Source organism: Homalodisca vitripennis, unplaced genomic scaffold, assembly GCF_021130785.1.
Source record: "Homalodisca vitripennis isolate AUS2020 unplaced genomic scaffold, UT_GWSS_2.1 ScUCBcl_332;HRSCAF=2090, whole genome shotgun sequence".
Taxonomy (NCBI): domain Eukaryota; kingdom Metazoa; phylum Arthropoda; class Insecta; order Hemiptera; family Cicadellidae; genus Homalodisca; species Homalodisca vitripennis.
Genome location: NW_025776463.1, coordinates 183,273 through 203,321, shown reverse-complemented (window position 1 = coordinate 203,321; position 20,049 = coordinate 183,273). Strand labels below are relative to the sequence as shown.

General features: G+C 30.1%; 1 protein-coding gene across 1 annotated transcript; it reads left to right on the top strand.

Annotated features, from left to right (window-relative positions):
* The first annotated feature begins 11,564 nt into the window (after positions 1-11,564).
* LOC124370589 lies at positions 11,565-17,166 on the top strand. The gene is made up of 2 exons (XM_046828884.1): positions 11,565-12,291; positions 15,618-17,166. Exons 1-2 carry the CDS (start codon positions 12,162-12,164, stop codon positions 17,009-17,011), a joined length of 1,524 nt encoding a protein of 507 aa, XP_046684840.1. The 5' UTR covers positions 11,565-12,161; the 3' UTR covers positions 17,012-17,166.
* Positions 17,167-20,049: the final 2,883 nt, after the last annotated feature.

Genomic DNA, 20,049 nt, shown 5'->3' with positions numbered 1-20,049 from the left:
GTAGAAATCAGAAAGTAAATTTTATAATTTGTCTTAGTTAAAAATTTAATAAACATGTATTTCTGATTTATTTATAATAGTAAAATTATAAATATTTCCAAACAGGTAAAGCGTTAGATCCACTACACTATTATATATGTTTATTAAAAGAAAAGAAAAAATATGTCAAGAATGCCGAATTTTGGAAAGTTAACAGCTACATTAAAAACTGTTTCTGTATGATTTTTAACTGCCTTTTACAATGTGTTTATATTCAAAATAACAATTAACAAGATTAATAGAAAAAAAATATATTTACCAGATAAAAAGGAAAGAAACAGCTGGTTTGGTTAAATATCTGCTGGAAGGCTAAAAGTCTTAACTATTTAAATTTTTATTTAATGGAGTTTTTAAAGCAGCTTATGGACTTTGGAGAATTTATATTTAAAGATTATACAAACAGAAATTTTAACGTATAAAATAAGAAATATCGAATTTTTAGTTGAGATAGTATAAACGATAAAAAAGGGGTTAAAAATTTTACATGATTTTAAAGTTAATTTACTGAACTTTAACTAATATATGTCAAACAAAAATAAATTAATACAATACATCATTCAGATTTTATTTTTTTTTTGTAATATGATGATAAAATTAGTAGAATAAAGACAATTTACTTATATTTCAAATTTGTGCCTGAATGAATTGAATCTAGCCAGAATTAACACGATTCCAAACGGAAGATATATTCTCTTTCAACATGTTTATTCGTAAAAGATTTTTAATTATTTTTAATAGAAATTTTATTTAATATTTACAGAATTTTAATTTGAATGTTTAATGATTTTAAATGTGTTATTTCCCGATAGTTTACGGTAACATAGACAGAAATTATTATAAATTTTTCTTCATCTTCAAAATGTTCTGATACTCATACATATTAATAATAGTGTAAATGTTGTGTATGGAACGTTTGCTATATGCTTTTTTTAAGCAATTTCTTGAAATATGTTCTTAATAATAAAATCTTTTACAAACGTACTATGACTATACACGTATAAAATTATGTCAATGTGAAATATTCCTTGTGTTATTCCCATCTGTTTTTATAACTTTTTCACTCAAGATTCAATGAGGTAAAAATAATGAGTAGAAAACAACTTAAAGATATTATAGTAAAATCTAATGTAGTATAAATATAAGTATTTATTTTAGAAAAACTTAGATAACTGTGTCTTCAATTAAGGATATTATATACAAGGTTACAAAACAGGTTACATTTTTACTGTTCCACTCTGACAATCAGATATACTCGTATATTGGATATTTCAACTGTCAAAAGTCGTGTGCAAATTGAAATATTTAAATTCTTCTTCAATACAAATATTTATTTATGAATTATGTACACCCTATACCTTTTTTTAATTTTAATTAAACTAAAACTGGATTTGTAGTAACATCAGTCCTGCAAAGTGTCCTAGAACTAACCCTAGTGCATTATAATGTAAAACAAAGTGTTGTTAGTATCTAGTTATGTTTTATAATAATTATTTTAACCAATGTACCTAATAGTCATTGGAACTTATAACTAAAGGTTCTGCATTAGACTCGTCGGAAAATAGCTAACATAATCACTGTAAAACGGAGGAATAATGAAATAGAGTTAATCTCAGAGATTACCGGATTTACGGAGCAGAAAACTCTCTTTGACGGTAGCCCAGTGAACTAAATCTATTTAGTATTAGAATAATAAAATATTTTACTACGCTTAATTACTTTATAAAATGAGTAGATGCGTAAGTGGGCTGGTAAGAATGTATTTTCTAACCCTAAAACCTTTTATTCCTTTTTAAGATGTTGGTGTATCTCAATCATAATTTAATAGTATATCAATACATTTTCTTAGACTTCTCAATCTGAATAAGAATCCCCGAATTCTTTCCTATACATTTCTAAAATAATATTGTTATTCTTTAAGATGTATTCTTTGTTAAGCATTGTCTTCACGTTTCTTGAGTCCTATAGGATCTGGACAGCATAAATACTGTTTTACAGGAGATAACACGGAAGTTCTCTATTCTTCTAATAAAAAGTATAACTATAAAGTATTATTATTGAATTATTATTATCACTTTTTTCGGTTATAGCTAACACTCATTTTCCTAATTAACAGACCAATTACACAATAATTGTAGCACTTTACAGTCAAATGCTATGATGATATATAGACTTGAAACCACTATAATTGGTTATTGAGATTTACAATATAATAGGCCTGTATGTTAGTGATGTATAACTCGTACCAAGTTGCATGCTTACTGATTCTCACCACCTGTACTTTATGGATCCACTAAATTCGTCAGGCCCCTGCTGCATATTACTTTGAGTGTAGAGATATAGTTAGGTGTTAAGAGAGAGCAGTTAGTACTGTGGGTGCAGACTCCTGGTTAATAGGTAATTTAAAATGCACATTGGTTACATATTTTCTAGAAAATTTAAGGTCAGATTATTTCAGATGTAAAATTGAAACCATGTTTACAAACAATGTACTGTATGCATGAGAATGCTTTATTAAAGTAAATAGTAAATCGTGTATTTTGTATAATCTCCCTGCGCCAATTACTTAACATTTGTCACGTTTTATTATCTTATAATATTTATGTTTGGATCACACAAAAATATAGTGACGTAAGTTCTACAGTATTCAAATATCACTAAATAGATATACATAAAAGTGGTATGTAAAAATATATAAATATCGATATATAAAACCCTGCGCCGAGTATTTGGTATTATTGTTTATTTTCACGAGAAAGAATTTGAAGTAACATGAAATGAAAGAGATAAAAACAATGAAGAGTAATGTGGGGCACAGGAAAATAGTATTAATATTTGAATAATAAATGGTAATAAATGCGAAAGAAATATCCAAAACCTAAGTGATAGTTTAACTTGAATATATAACGAAGAAGATAGAAAAAAATAGACGGACAATTATGTAAAATATAGCACGGTACTAATTCTGGTACAATTATTACATCGGACTACTCAATGCTTGAGGAATTATTCACTTATAAACCATATGATGAGTTAATGATGAAAAGTGGGCTAAATGACATTTAAAACAAAAACTCAAAGATTTACAAGATGATGAGACAAAAGTTATTTTTAGAGTTTAAATTTCACATTGAATTTTATAGTGTTGTATGTCTAATGTGCATCGATGGGAACTGGGTGAGCATCATTACAGTCAGTATACTCGCATACATTTTTACTGTCTGAATATCGCAAGAAAGAGGTGAGATATGCACTTGAAATTCACTGCATTTAGTACAGGGTAAAGACCCTGCATGTAGCATAAATATGATGAAAAAATTACAACCACAGTAATGCAAAATGATATTTGTAAACTAATCCCAGGTATAGGCTATGCTATTTCAAAACCGGTCATATTTGATTACTCTGCCATGTTCACCTTTGACCATATACTTTTAATAGCAAGTGAAATAGCATCCATTAAAGTTTATGAAAATGAATATAACTATGACGGTAATGGAGTTGATAATAAATTATCCAACATCGCAATATTACCAAAGGCTTCTTTGTAAATAGTTTACCAGCTATACAAGAGAAAGCTGATAGGAAGAATTTCCTAAAAGGTTTGAAAATCATAAATCTTTGAAGAAGATACAACTTCGATGTTCTTTTCTCTATGCTTATACTGTAATGTTCGATATTCTTTTGATGTCTGTGTTTATAAAATATTATAAAAATACATTTTCAAATATTTTATAAATATATTATGTTTACAGAACTATTTACGTATAAAAATTAAAAGTTATTATAAATACTCTTATGTTAATAGAGATGTTTTGTGTTATTTAAGTTATTTCTATTATAAAATTATATTTTCTTAAAGTTTTTTTTAAATAAAATCACGTGCAACTTATATAAGAAAGGAGTTTTAAGCCAAGAGCATATCAAATGAACAGGTGGATAACGTAGGAGATTCCTGAACATGGAGACGGTAAGGTCTCTGCGGAATACAAGGAAGTGTTACTTGCCATGTTTCCTCGGGCGAGTTTCTGCTTATTCTCCCTTGACTGTGCCCCAATTGAGATTATTTACGCTCTTGCTTAAAATGTACTTTAAACGTTTGTGATTCAAATATATGCGTGATAACACTATTCTTATTGAAAATAAATATTGTATTTATGTATTCCATGTTTTGAGTTTTTATGTTTCTTTGATGATAGCATAACATTTTATATTATTAAAATAGCTACAAATTGACAAATGCTACAATACACAAAATATATAATCATGTACTGTATATGTATTGCAACATTGATATTTACTTATATTTAGCATTCTCTTGCAATTAAAGTAATTCAATTAAGATGTAATAATATGAAGTCATTGGCACATAAACAATTTAACTCTTATAGTGTTAATTTGTTAAAAATATAATAAACCAAGTTAAGTAAACAACCGTTATATTATCATGAAGGATTTTCTATTTCAAAAGTTTAGTATTCTCTACATTCCTATTAAAACAGTTTAAGGTTAAATAATAGAACATTCAAACTTTTAGTTCGATCGTTTTATGTTAAAAAAGTATAACACTACTTTTTGATGCCTGGAATTCATATTCTTTTTTAGGTAAAAAATCTAATATATAATATGCACTTAAAGCCTAGAAAGTGCAGCAATTGACTGCCACTTAAACAGTGTATCTCACAATACTTGACTGGTACACCCGCAACATAAGTCAAGACTTGAAAAAATGAACCCAAGGAATATTAAGTAGTAGTCTAGGAAGAGGTAATTGTCGAAAATATATGTGTGTGCTTTTTGAGACATTACAGCAATGGCAAAGGCCTTAATTCTATAATATTTTGAATCCATCCATCGACAGTAACAAATTGTAATAAGAAGAACATGTGTATAACTATTTATCATACTACATAAAAATATTTGCGGATATCAGTAAACTACTCCTAGTTGCAAAAACTTTTGAATTTATATCAGTTCGTTAAATCTTGACAACAGTCATTTTAATTGGTCATTTAACAAGATAAATTATACTGTAACCAGTCTTTGTACTAAAGATAACAACCATGCTCGTATATAAAGGCATTTTAACGAATTATTTTATTATAAGAAAGTATATTTTATGATCAAAAAATAATAATATCCGGAATATTAAGTTGAGGTTTTTGTACGAGTACTGAGGTAATTGAAACCGCGTAGTGCCGAATTTGGAGATTTTTAGGCATTAAACTAAGATTTGAGAGCTCGTCCCCCCTTTTTTATCTAAATTATGGTTCTTGAAATCGATAATAATTTACTTGTATTCATATTTCTATAGTTTTATGATTTCTTAATTATAAAATAGCAGTAATTGGTTAATCAGAATTTAAAAACTATAATTTGTTAAAATAAATTCATAAATCTGCAATACAACATTTTATAAATCTTACGAGTTTCTAAAACACAATGTATTAGAGTTCATTTTATGAAAGCATCGTATGTGTTATACAGGTATAATATTGGGTGTATAATATTAGTTATTTAATATATTAAATTTTAGTATACATTCATTAAGACTAATTAAGTTAATTTACCAACGCCATCACGTCCTTGTTTGAACGCCAAAAACACCAGGCCGTCCAGGGCGGTGTTGCAATGGGACAGCCACTTTATCAACGCCATCACGTCCTTGTTTGAACGCCAAAAACACCAGGACGCCCAAGGCGGTGTTGCAATGGGACAACCACTTTATCAACGCCATCACGTCCTTGTTTGAACGCGAAAAACACCAGGCCGTCCAGGGCGGTGTTGCAATGGGACAACCACTTTATCAACGCCATCACGTCCTTGATTAAACGCCAAAATCACCATGCCGCCCAGGGCGGTGTTGCAATGGGACAGCCACTTTATTGGTATCCAAATAATGTATGGATTACTTGGCTGAACTGTAACCGTTTGCTTTTAAATATTATTGTCTTTCATACAGAAAAATAACTTTATATATTCGTGGATTCTATAATTTCATCGAAAATATTTGATAAAATATATTTGATGAAGGAAAAAATCTGGTGCTTAGTGGGATTTGAGTCCACGTTTCCCGATTTCTGGTTGAAAGCTGGAGCTTAAAAAAATTATAAATTTATCTATAATATATTTATTGTTAAAAAGTTTAAAGCGAAATTTTAATATGGCAGGTCGAAATGGGTACAGAACTATTTTATCGCTGTTCTTTTCACAGTAATATTAGAATTCCATACACGAACGTGGCTACTATCAGTCCCCGGCTCTATATATTAGTCTTGTTAGCGTAGTTCCGGCACTGAAGCCACCGAAGTCCATTATATCGTCAAACCCTACGTGTTTTAAAAGTATATTATTCTAGAATTTAGCAGGTGAAGCCAATGTAAAGATAATTATGAGAAAAGAACTCGATAATAAAGAAATCAATAATTTTCTAACGATTCATACATACTAGTATTTTCTAAACGTATTACCTAATTAGTGAATAAGATCTAACAAAGAGATTGAAGGTGTAGCAAATACAATTTTGTTTGTCTACGATGCTAAATTGCATTCCGCTATGATATAACAATAGTAAAAAAGACTTTCGTATGAGGCCGATTATCAGTTGCTTTATTGACGAACGTGAATATAATATAGTCGAATGTGGGTATAATCTGATACAAAAAGAAATATTCGATCATGATCTCATATTTGCCTTCGATTTATACCAGATTCCGGAAACGGATGAAATAATAAATTAAATGAAATCTCAGAAGAACTACTTATTGTAAAATAATTAGAAATGGATTGGATTAAATATTACTATATGTTAATAAAAACACAACTTTTTCCAAATTGTTTACTTTTTGGGCGAGGCCTTTCAAAACCAAAGGTTTCATCTTCAGGCAACTCCACAAATAAATATTTACACATTGTTTGTTACAATTAATTGTAACAAACAATGTGTAAATATTTATTTGTGGAGTTGCCTGAAGATGAAACCTTTGGTTTTGAAAGGCCTCGCCCAAAAAGTAAACAATTTGGAAAAAGTTGTGTTTTTATTAACATATAGTAATATTTAAAGAATTTTCCAATTGCTCCAAGAGTCTACAATGGATTGGATTGTTTACATGTTTAAAATTTATTACTAACCCAATAACCTGATGAACTTTGTTTAGTTGATAAACATTTTGAGATATTTACTTTTTTTACCTGGGACCAAAAACATTCCAAAACACAACGAGTAACGAGAATGGTGAATTTTGTGAGGAACAAAACACGAGCCAGAGATGAGGTTGGTACAGTGTGACCTGGATTGTGCACGAGTTACATAGTACAAACGTCTACAGTGATTATACAATATAAATAGGTTTTAATTCATTTATTATTGTGTACCTGGTAAAAAATAAACCGTATTATATTTTATATGCATGGATAATTTGTTTATATAATATTTTAAAGACAAACCTTTCTGAACTAAATTGTTTAATTTGCTTGACGTTACCAAATATTTTACATGTGTCTTTAGGGTAAAAAGAAACTTGTTGAATAATAAATTATAAACAAACGGCAACAATATTGAAACATTGTAGTAATATTATAAATGTCAACGTACGTCAACGTTATAATGTCGATCGTCAATCAACCCACTCAAATAGATTAAGACATATTTTATTTATTGTAAAATGTAATTACTGTATAATTACTTTTAAACGTTATCAAATATACAGATATATATATATATATATATATATATATATATATATATATATAATAAACATAAACATTCTCATATTAAGTCTAGATAAACATTTTTATATACGAGACATATTTTGTTATCTAATAAAACATTTAATATTAACGGATTTACTCAAAAAATTACTTTTAGATATTTTATATTCAAAATTATAAAAGGGGTATCTTTCTCTAAAAATCAAAAGAAATTTACAAAATTATCACATTTAAAAAAATTAATGAAATTTTATTGTAATATAAACATATTTTACAGCAAGAAACTGTTAATTTGATATCTAAGCATGATAATTTGATTATGTATTTGCGTCAGGTACAGGGACCTTGAAAATTAATCGAAACATATTAAGATGATTAACAAAATTCGGATATTTCCTAAAACTATTTGCCTATAATTTAATACATTTCTTAGCGTACATATTTTTACTCGGAACTGACACAAGGCACTAAAAGTCTAAAGTATCATTCCCGCACATGAACACACTCACGTACATATCTGATTTTTTAGTTATTATCTACGACTTCGTATGTACTGCCCCCATCTCCACTGGGGGTCATGAGTGCATATTCCCCTGCCAAGTCTCCTGGACTACGCCTATTGTTTTTTCTGCGAGAATTTATTTTGCATTATGGTTACAAGACAAATGAAGAATGTTGACTAACAGTCAACCCTGTGGAATGGCATGCACTGTGATCTCTCTTAATATTACCTATATATGCATTTATATATCATATAATATTTCAAATCTGCAGTCAATTACTTTTTTTAAATAACATTCGGACAGCTACACATAAATGAGTCTTACACATAAACTATCAAACTGAGTAAAAAAATTACATTTTACCAACTAAAAACGTATTAAATTAATTTAGTAAACATCACTTAGGCGCATAATTATAAAATATTGAACATATTTTTCAATACGTGTTAGGAGGAACAATTTAACAATAAGAAGTAATAATTACAATTTTGAAATTCTTATTATCTTTAAAGCCTGAAAAATCTCCACGTTTTATAAGAATTATGTGTTTGTGGTTAGAGATACATAGGAAGAGGCCGAGACAAACTCACTATTTCAGTCACGTAATTTACCGCGTCTCCATGTTTTGGTTTAGCGTAAAGTGACACTTTCAGAGTGTCTAGCAAGGTGACCTTTTGTTCTCAGCTTATATGAACACCTAAAATTCTGCTAAAGGTTTTATAGGTACTTAATGAAAACATATGATCGAATAGTTACTCACCCTTCCCTTTCACGTACTTTATTTATTGATTTAGTTTCGGCTAAAAATGTAACTAATGGCGATTATTTCTAAAATATTTAAACTAAACTCTTTGAAATCGTTCGTAACATTTTTATTAGAGCGTATAAAATTATAAACACAAAAAACACGTAGTTGACTTCCATCTCCTGTTTATAAAAAGCGTGACGTAGTAATAGATTTTTGTGGATAAATTTCTCTGATACGTACCAGGGCAATTATAAGCTTATCGTTTATTTATAACTACATTCATTCTATATTACTTATTGATTGGCTTGAATTTTAATGAAGTATGGTGTACTATATTAAAAGTTCATGGATCATTTAAACTTCAGTTCGAATGATTAATTAGCAATAAAATTAATGTAGGGCCTAAGTGATCAGTCTAAAAGAGCCTAATTAAACGAACCCTGGCCGAAGTGATCCAAATAAATAATAAAGGGGCTATTCGGTCTCTTAGTGAACCGAGTTAACAAAGATTAATAATGTTTAAACGAATTGGACAGCCCAAATCACCGTTGTTGTCTTTATCTGATAGTGGAGTACAAGAATAAGATTTACCTCCTCACGAATAGTTTGTTACAGGGTCATTTAATAATAGTTTACAGTGTCAACAATACAGCAACAGGAGGAAAAGTGAAACTTAGAATTTTTCACAATCAATGTTATTTAAACGTGAGACGAGATGAATACTTACCGCAAACTTTGATATAAAAATAACAGGTTAGTTTATAGTTTTAAAAGGAAGAACAATCGACGCAATGGTTTCGGACCAAACGAGGAACTCTATGTTGAAGACAAACTCTAGAACGATAAAGAGAGCGAGTGAACGATAGTTATCGTTCGTTTTATTCTGCATATAGGGATATGTTGTATTCCTCGAACCAATCAGAGTACAGACAAGTTTTCGTAACAATCGTGCGTCTGTATACGGCCAGTTCCAGTTTATCTCATTTAGAATATTGTATATAAAGGAAACATATAACTAAATTTTATTCTTGGAGTGAAAGTTTTAAATTTTAATATGATAATGTTAGAAAAATAATATATTAGTCTAAGTTAGGATTTATCAGCTATGAATGATTTTACAATATTCTCAATAAACAAAAATGTTTTCCAAAACCGTAACAGTCCGTAACCTTTGCTTCAATCGTTGGTGTCGAATGGTGTCTTATATGAAAAAATATGTCACCTATTCACTGCAGAAAGAATGTAGCTTTTGTACTATTTCATATTTAAAGCCTAGAGATAAAAACTACTCACTTATTATTCAACAGATGTACGAATATGTTTTGTACTAAACCATAAAGTTGATAAATAAATGTAAAACCATATTTCTTTAAAAAATAAAAAAAAAACTTAATTAACTTAATAAAAAATATATCTTATCTAATAACTGCCTTTCATGTATAAAATGTATTTATTATGTATAATTTTTATAAAAGTATTTGATAAAAATATTTCAAAACAAATGTATAAATATGTTTTTACTAACTTTATAGTTTATTACAAAACATATTCTTACTTCTAAATAGTAATTTAAACAAAATGTACAAATTGATTTTACAATTTTTTCATTGTATATATATATATTATATATATATATATATATATATATATAATTTAAATTACTATTTAGATTTACGTTATGCTACGCCAGTTAGAAAAATTATATGGGTTAAAATTAACTAATCAATTTGTACGTACTGTTTTAGTACAAAGATTAAGTATAATCGTCTAGAATGTACGGCAAATGCAATGTTATTTATACTTACAGTAATGCTACTGCATAACCTACTACTCAAAACATAGTGCAGCCGATTTATAACAACTCTTAAGACATATCGTCGGCCGTAATATTATTACAAATGAACTTAGAAATCTAAAACACTGTTCATTTTTTCTCTGTAACACGTAATAATTCACGGGTTCCAATGTAGTTGTTGAAGAAAGACATTGCATAAACAATAGTATTAACTTACTCATTGTGCTACAATTAAGGTGTAGTAATTTTAACTTTTAAATTATGCGTTTATTAGCTGTGTTTGTTTCAATGGTATACAAATCTTCGTATTATTTAGTAACGGAATCCTTTATCTTGTATAATAATTACTGTTGTGTCATATTATTTATATTTATTAGTAGTTTTTTAACAGATGAACGGCAGAGTTCAGTACATAAAAATCAAGTCCTAAAATAAAAAATATGCAATCACCTGATTCTCGATTGATGAATTTTTCCTGGGGAAGCCTTGATTCAAACTTGTGAGGTGAATACAATCCTACCGGAAACCAAAGTGATGCAGAATCAATCCATCGATTCATATTCAAGCTATTACCAATACACAAATATTAAAACTTACTTCCGATGTTACATACAATATTGATTCCAGTGGCTTGACTTTGAAAACTAAATTATCTGAAGAAGTAAAGGAAACCCCTTTCATTCAAGTTTATGGTAGATTAATAATTATACACATTTTAGTTTATATTTCTTACAGTATTGTTGCTAGGAAACTTTATAAACCACACAAGACCAAGAACTCTATACTTCAAGTACACACTACACAAACACCTGTCAAGTTCATGTAAACAAGACATTCGTAACTAACAGGACTCACACACATACTACCATGGCTTATCCTTATCCCTACTTCTTCCCTGATCCGGTCGATGGATTTTATAATCAGGCGTCTCCCCCAGAACCTAACCCAGACTGGATAGACCCTGTAGAAGTGAACAAAACCTACTTGAACAATATTAAAAAAGACTGCGTTATGGAGGAGTTCAAAGGATTAAAGGAAGAGAACCTGTACTTGCTCGAGGTATTTGTTGAGGAAGTAGAAATAAGGAATGATATCAGTGAAAGTAAAGAGGACAAAGAAACTAATAATCCAGACATAACTATTAAAGTGAAAATTTTAAATCTACCATTTATGGACACCAGTGAGTCAGACACAGCGAAGTTACCTGAATCAAATGACGGACCTAAGTTTACTGCACTACTAGAAACCATTTATAACGCGTCTGGTCGTCACGTAAGTTTTGCTTCAGAGTGGGGCGAAGAACAGACAGGTGTGGGAAGAAGAAACTGACAATGCACAGAGAGGGGAGAATGAAAAGGACCAGAACGAAATGAGTGAAAAAGATAAGCAAAGCAAAATCGAAAAAGAAAGGAAAGTTTTGGTTGAAAAAGCCGAGAAAGTCCCAAAATCTGTAAAAATTGAACAGTCTCCAAAAGGCTCATCAATAAAGATCATGAAAGGTAAGTATTATACTTTAAATATAATTTTATAAAATGTATAAAACTAGTCTTACAAATAATCTCTCTATTAATCATTGACAATACAGTTGTTCAATCGTGTACCTAATGTTGTAGAAAGGTGAGTAATGGAAGTCAATAACTTTATTCTAAAAAAATTATTACGTACGGGTGTAAAATACTGAAATTATTAATTTGGTGGTATTTGATATAATCGGGTAACATAAGACTAACAGCAAGAATTCCTGGGATTAAAAGATTTACGAAGCAGATAACAAACTCTGATAGTTTAGTGAATTAAGATTCGGGTAGCTGGTACAAACCCAAGCGCTAATAATTATAGGCAATCCATTGCTCATGTAAATTAAAGTGATTTTATACATCCTAAATTAATAAACAAACCCATCTCATTAGATTAAAAATTCTATTAGTTCAGTATTCAAGCGATTATTAGCCTTCCTGATGTGATTATACATTTTTAATTGAAATAATCCCATAAACCCTTTTAGTTTTTTACCAAATTTGAACAAAGAGCACATTTGTAATATAAAAGTTTATTGCCGCGAATTTTAAAATTAAAAAAAAAATGGTAAATGGTACAGTACTATGAGTACAATCGGTTTTTTTTTTTATTTTAAAGACATTTTTAATCACTTCCCCAGTGATTCGAGATGTAATACTTTTTTATAGCTGAACTCTAAGCATACGAACGTTAGCTGCAAACTTTGGCCTACAGTGCATGGATATTCATGACAATTATCCTATACGTGTATTTTTAAAGTTCATAGTGTGGTGTATATATGTTTTTATGTACCACAAAAATAACTGAAAATTCTGTGAGGTAATCATTGAAAACACTCAAGTTTTTACGGATTGGACGAGATTACACTTAGTTCATACTAAAGCGTGCAAAACTCCTGTAATATAGTATCTTTTAAAGAGGTATTAGACCCTAACTTAACACTCATGCACAAAAACGTTATGGCTGTATTTAAGATGTTCATTTAAAATCAATTCTCAAGTAAAGAGCCTCGTCAGCTATAAATAGTTTTACCTATAAAACCGCTTAGTGAAGATGACATTGTACATTAAGACACTCAGAGGACATTTCTACATGCCGGAATGCGTGCTTCAAAACACTAACTTCTACTATTTTAAAGAATAGCTTCCGTTCATTATAATTTTTTTTATTACTTCACTAAAAAACTATGCAAGACGAAATTTTTCTCTTTCCAATTATACTCGCTAATACTGGCAGGTTTAAATTGTCACCATTTCTAATATTTTGTTGTATGAAAAATTAAATAATAAATTATTGGAAGTAAATAATATAGCGTTTAAAGTGTGTTTTTGTACAAAAATCTATATTTGAACCTTTTTAACTATTCTTAAAAACGAGCTATTTTATTAAATGTTGTCATATGAACACCTTAGCTTTACGAAATAAAATGTTTGTTTGAACAATACAAACATACCTAATATAGACGATTCTGTTATTACGTTTAATTTATTGGCATATAACGAAAACTTGAAGATATTAAATAATTCTTGGTTAATGAATTAATAATACAAGTAATAGAATATAACGTGTATTGGCAGTATATAAGCTTAAAAATAATTACTAAAAATATCCTATACCAGACTATATGTTCAAACAGGACTTTTCTCATATCTTATAGATAGAAAATCGCAAAATATTTTGTTGATTGCTAATCTCGAAAACGGCTCTCATGAAATGTTTATTGAACTAATAATCCCCACCTTATACCGGAAGTAGATAAGACTTTCCCTTCGACCTAATAGGCTTATAAATGTACATTTTCCTTATCGATGTAACAAGTCAAACTTTTCTATGACACTTGAAATAAGTTAGATCTAAATTAGATTAGAAAGCTAAAAAATTAGATTGAAGAGGGCAAACATACAAACTATTTTAATCGAGGCAATTAGACAAACTAGACTGTGGCACTGTAAGAATTTTCATACGGATTGAGGTAGACATATTTTAACCGAAGTTGGCTATATGGACTACGTATGAAAATATGTTTCCTCGTAAAGTAACAATACTATTATGGCACTTGAAATGTTTTAGATCACAAATACATAAGAAGAATTAAAGAAAACGCTTTTATACCGAGGTATTTGTATTTCTGATAAGAGCAGCAAGGCAGCATTTGCTGTGTGGTTGAAAATAGATTTAATTCAACTAGTAATAATCCTAAGTGTCACATGTTATACTCTAAAACCTTAAGAATGAACATATAAATAATGTTTCTCTGTTTTATATCAATTTAAGTTAAAACGTTTTCGTACGACTAAATCATATTATATGATAAGTTATTTTTCTGATCGTTATAATAAGTTTGATTTAAACCATTTCGTTTGTAGCAACGGGTAACAGATTATGTTTAGTAAATATGTGACTACATCGATATGTAATTAGATTGTTTTACCAGTATGGTATTAGGACAGACTGAATTCCGCATAAAACAATATTTAGGGCACTATCCTATCCATCCGTGTCATTATTACACTATCTTTACCCATTGGGACATGTAAAATGAATAATAAATATTAATATAGATCAATTTATAAATGGAAACATAAAATTTTGCCACAATCTATCAGGTCAAACATAATTGATTTCCATCAAATCCTACCGTAATTTGCCCATAAAGATTTAACAATTATTATTGATCGTATCATGTATTTTAAAGAAAAATGCCAAATATTTAAACTTGTACATATTATTACCCACATCAAACATTAATTACAATATTATCACTCTACAGGTCATATAAATGCTCGTTGTTTTTAGGCATACTAGAAACACGTAAAATAATAACATGAAATTCGTAACTTCGTCAAACAGTTCAAACTGTAGACAAACAACACTATAGTTTTGACTTTTAATCTTATGGGGTCTGTGTCAATAAACATTTAAGTCAGGCTAGAATAGCTATTCAGTATAAAAATGTTAGATTAAAATTAGCAAACACAGTTCAAACCATATAGTTTGACAAACAATGCTTAATTATTGTTATCAGTCAATCCGCAGTACAGGGCTATATATTAAGAAAATAAGTCAAGAAATTGAATTATTGTATTTTTCAATTCAGTCACTAAACATTTTATATATATATATACATATATATATTTATATATTTATATATATATATATATATATATATATATATATATTACCAATAATATAATGCAGTCAAAATGAAGTTATATACAACCTCTATAACTTTAGAAGTACATTACCTAATTTTAAACAATATATTGAAAATTAGTAAATTATAAATTTACAATTTTCCTTTCTACAGGTCAAAGTGCGTTGTTCACCATGACTGGACTTGCTATGATCCAAAACCTTCAGGGTCACCCCGTACTTGTTAAGGCAACTCGAAATGATACCAAAAACGAAGATTATAACATAGAAGGGGATATCCTGGGGTCTACATCAGTAAGAGTTCCAGACGATTTTCGTCTTGCAGTACTTCGATCATCTCTACCAGATAGCATATTGCCCTACCTGGCTGTGAAGTCTGACAAGTACCAGCTACGTGACGCGCAGGATGAAGAGGTGGGAATTGTTCACCTCACAATAGCCCTGAGCAGCTTTGGAAAAGTTATAGTCAACAGTGTGAAACAAACTGGCGAAGATGAATACGAGTTTGATAACACTCTTTTATTCAAATCAATGAAAAAATCCCCGGAAAACATTTTGCCCGTGAATCCAGAATTTGCAAAAATAGTTATCCAAATGGGTCTCCCTAATATAAGATCTGATACGAGTACTGAAATATTAAAGTCCTGTGTGACCAAAAATTTAATTGATATAGATCCAGAATCGAAAAAGCAGATGTTAGAAGGAAGTTCCTGTGAATGGTTTGACATGGTAAAACAGTCACAAGGAAATAGAAGTTCTTATTCTAAAGAAATGAGGGGCGATAACTCTAACTATCCGTGTTGTAAGGACAAACCGAGTTACGGTGAAAGAATGTTGGAAGATGCTCAGTCTAAACACATTGGTGACAAACATAAGGAAAAGGATTATAAGAGTAAAGAAAAGGATGAAAAGAGTAAAGGAAAGAACAAACGGAAATCACACGAAAAAACAAATAGAAAATTACTTTCCAATGAATCCACAGGGTACACCCACCCGACCACTTTGAATTTTTCAGAAAGGCTGTCAAAACTAAATAAAGGCAGACTGAATACAGTATCTGAAATTATGAATCACTGTTACTCTAAGAAATATCTTAAAGCAGATCCAAACTTAATAAACCAAGAAAGCTTACCAGAATTCAACTGGTTCTCCGAGGTAAAGCGGACAAGTACACTTCCACAAAGTACATTTGATTACAAAGAAACTGACGACTGGGCGGAAATAGTAAAACTGACTACGTCTTTAAGATCCTCCGATAACAAGTCATATAATGCATCGAAGCCAGGACAGAAAAAATTTGAAATAGATCCACAAGTCTGTAAATGCCTCATTCGGTCGGAAAAGACTCGACTAAAATGTCCCCGGATTACGGCGAAATTAAAGAAGATTAATCTAGGCAAAACAGAGGATGATTTTTCAGTTTTATGGGTGCGACATAAAAAAATATGTAGAGATTTGAAACGAAAATGTGAAATTACGGATCAGAAAAAACCTAGTATTTATGACAGATTGGAAGAACTAAGAATTAAAACCGATGAGAAACAATGAGGAAAGTGAAGATAAGCCGTTAGAAGATACAGAAATTAAAAACACTAATGACCCTCGGCCATCGATGACTTCAAAATCCTCTAAGAAATCTAAAAGAAAGAGTTTGTAAAAAGTTTTTATTGTTTCGTTATAAAACACAGATAATTTTATTCATATTATGCTGGTTTTTCGTATTCAAAAGAGTTAAATATCTAACTAAAAACGAGGTTTTAATTCCTTGCATTTCTTTCTCATCATGTCTTGGTGATAGCAAACTTCTTATGGCGTATATATGCAAGTAATATAGAGATGCGTTAGAGATACAAAACGCTGTTTCTAGATCCATAAGTAACAGAGAGGTGACTTTTTAAAGTTTAATCGGCCATTATTTGTGAAAATGAAATAGCATTTCAACATTTCTATGATCAATTTGTGTATTAAGTTATGATATAATGTTCAAAAAACCATTCCACATATATAAAAAGAATATGTATATAAAAATACAGGAAATGTAACAAATATGCTAAAAACTCGTAGTAGAAAGCAATAGTGGAGTCTATACCTGTTGGTAAGTTTCTCACTTTTGCGTGAAGTACCAATTGTCTTGCTGCTGTACTGGACAGTAAGTAATACGTTTGACAGGTTGTCCACAATGGTTCAATAATGTGTGTAGTGATACTGCAACGTCAGTAATTAATTACAATTAATTGTAAGCAGTGTTTTAATGGTAGATTTAGTTATATCTCTTGTTTTTTTTCCTGCAAAATCACTAAAATATTACTAGAATACAATTATTCTTCTGTAAAAAGTAATTAGTGTATCTCTGCATATACATATGTAAATACGATCTTATCAGAACTTTAATATAACAGATTGTTATGTTGAAATATTTTTTTATAAATTGTGAACACGTGTGTTTTGTTTCATAACTTGAGGTTTTTGACACACTTTGTGATCTGCAAGCACTGATCTAAATACTATACATATACTTTTGAATTGGGTTAGTTTTGTGCTGTAGGGATCATGTCCGGTGAAATTACGTAGTATTTTATGTTAATTGCTATCATGATGAGAATAGCATTGCAATAGGCTGAATATGTGTACAGTATCCACCAAAATGTTCATTACTATGTATTATTCATTACAAATAATTTCATACCTTTTATACAGATACGATTTTAATATTTTACTGTTTAGTGTATTGAAAACTAATTTATATAACTACTACAAGAATTGCCACAATATAACATTTTTGTAGGTTATTAGGTGGAATGTTTAACATGATTCGAGATTAAGTACAGGAAATAAATTATGTGCAATTTTAACACACACCTTTACCAAATTAGCTATTACAAGTGCCTTTGTTGACTGGTTTAAAGATTTAAATGGAAAATTAACCTATTGGTTGTAACCCTTAGTAAAAATATCTTACCTATTTGACATTAATTAGAAAGACAGAAAATCCTTAAAAAGGTTCAGTTCTCGAGGTTATTTTAGGTTTTGGTTATATTCCTATGTAAGATATATTCTTCATTTTAAATAGGAAATCGAGAGCGATTCACTTTACGTTTCCCTTCAATGTTCTTCCGATCTATTATGCTACTGTGCTTTACGACAAGTGCCGGAGTTTTGCCTAAAGATAAATTATTTTTTTATATGAGAATGTGTTGAATTTTCTAAAAATAAAATATGAAAAGGAGTTTTAAGGTAAATTTATGACTTCGCGTAATGAGTTTGATATTTTTTTATCTTTTAAACTGAAAAAAATCTTGAATTATATATGTTGCAATCTGTTTTAAACGCCCTAATTTAATTAAGATATATATCAAATTTATTGTTGACTATATTAAGTGCATGTACATTACAAAGTCTGTAAAAAGCACAAGTTGTGAAACAAAACACATGTTTTAAAAACATATAGCAGTTGTTTCTACCACAAACAATCCTGTATGCTTACATTTGAATACAATGGTATTCACTTATGCAAATTCATAGATGTAATATTCAGTTTTTAAACTTGATTGCTTATATTATTTTACTTATTACGTGCATTTGTATATGAACACAACAATTGATCAGACTTGATCCACAATTAGCAATAAAGCACACATTTAATAATAATTAATTACTGACATTAGAGTATCACCACACACATTATTCAAACATTGTGGATGTCCTGTCAAGCATAAGTCAAATTCTGTCAGGTATAGCAGCAAGACAAATGGTACTTCAGGCGTAATGAGAAACGTGCAATAGTTACGAACCTCACCATTGCTATCCACTGCGAGTTTATTTACTTGTTAGTTACGGATACTATTAATGGAATAGCTTCAAGTTCGGGTTTGGACTCTTTAATCAGTCTAATCAGGAATATTAAGGTCAAAACCGTAAAATTGGAGAGTTCAATGTGGTATAATTAGAACGAACAAGTATTGGCGGATAATTTCTTTGGAGCGGATATATTAGTAGTATAGATATGGAAGTTTTGCGCCGTCCTTCAGACGATGGCGAAACGAGGATGAGGTCAAAGGTCATTGCCGCCACCTTGAATTACGTGACCACCGATATCATGAAGCATGTGACTGCCGCCATCTTGATTCAAGGAACTATCGTCATGTTTATTCGTATGACAGCCACCATTTTATATTATTGTATGCCCGTCAGTCTTATACATACTCTGACGCCCTGATTTAGTAGCGCGATTGGTGTCAGCAGTCATAATGAGTCCTGACCCTCAGAGAAAGCGGCTCTTTCCAATGAGGTGACTCAGACGCTTGTCGAGTGACACAAACCGTAGTGTGATGGAAAAACTAATGAAGTCAACAACCGCCAGTAGAATTGATGTTCCCTGAACCCCATATAGAGTGGCGCCTCAACGATGTCAACTGGATATATGAAGCCGCCCCGCGAGCATTAACCGCAGTCGAGCTACACAACGCTGTGTGTCTGTGGTGCGAAACAAATGGTGACCGGCCAACTTGTTCCAGAAAATGAATATTAAGACCTGCGAAACCGTTACTATCCCTACTGGAGACATTGTTAAATATGTTGCGCAAGTC

Excerpts from the sequence above, each read along its gene's own strand:
- LOC124370589 (XM_046828884.1), top strand. The coding sequence starts at position 12,162 with ATGAGTGAAAAAGATAAGCAAAGCAAAATCGAAAAAGAAAGGAAAGTT. Across the intron at positions 12,292-15,617 it reads ATCAATAAAGATCATGAAAG|GTCAAAGTGCGTTGTTCACC; the intron begins GTAAGTATTATA and ends TCCTTTCTACAG.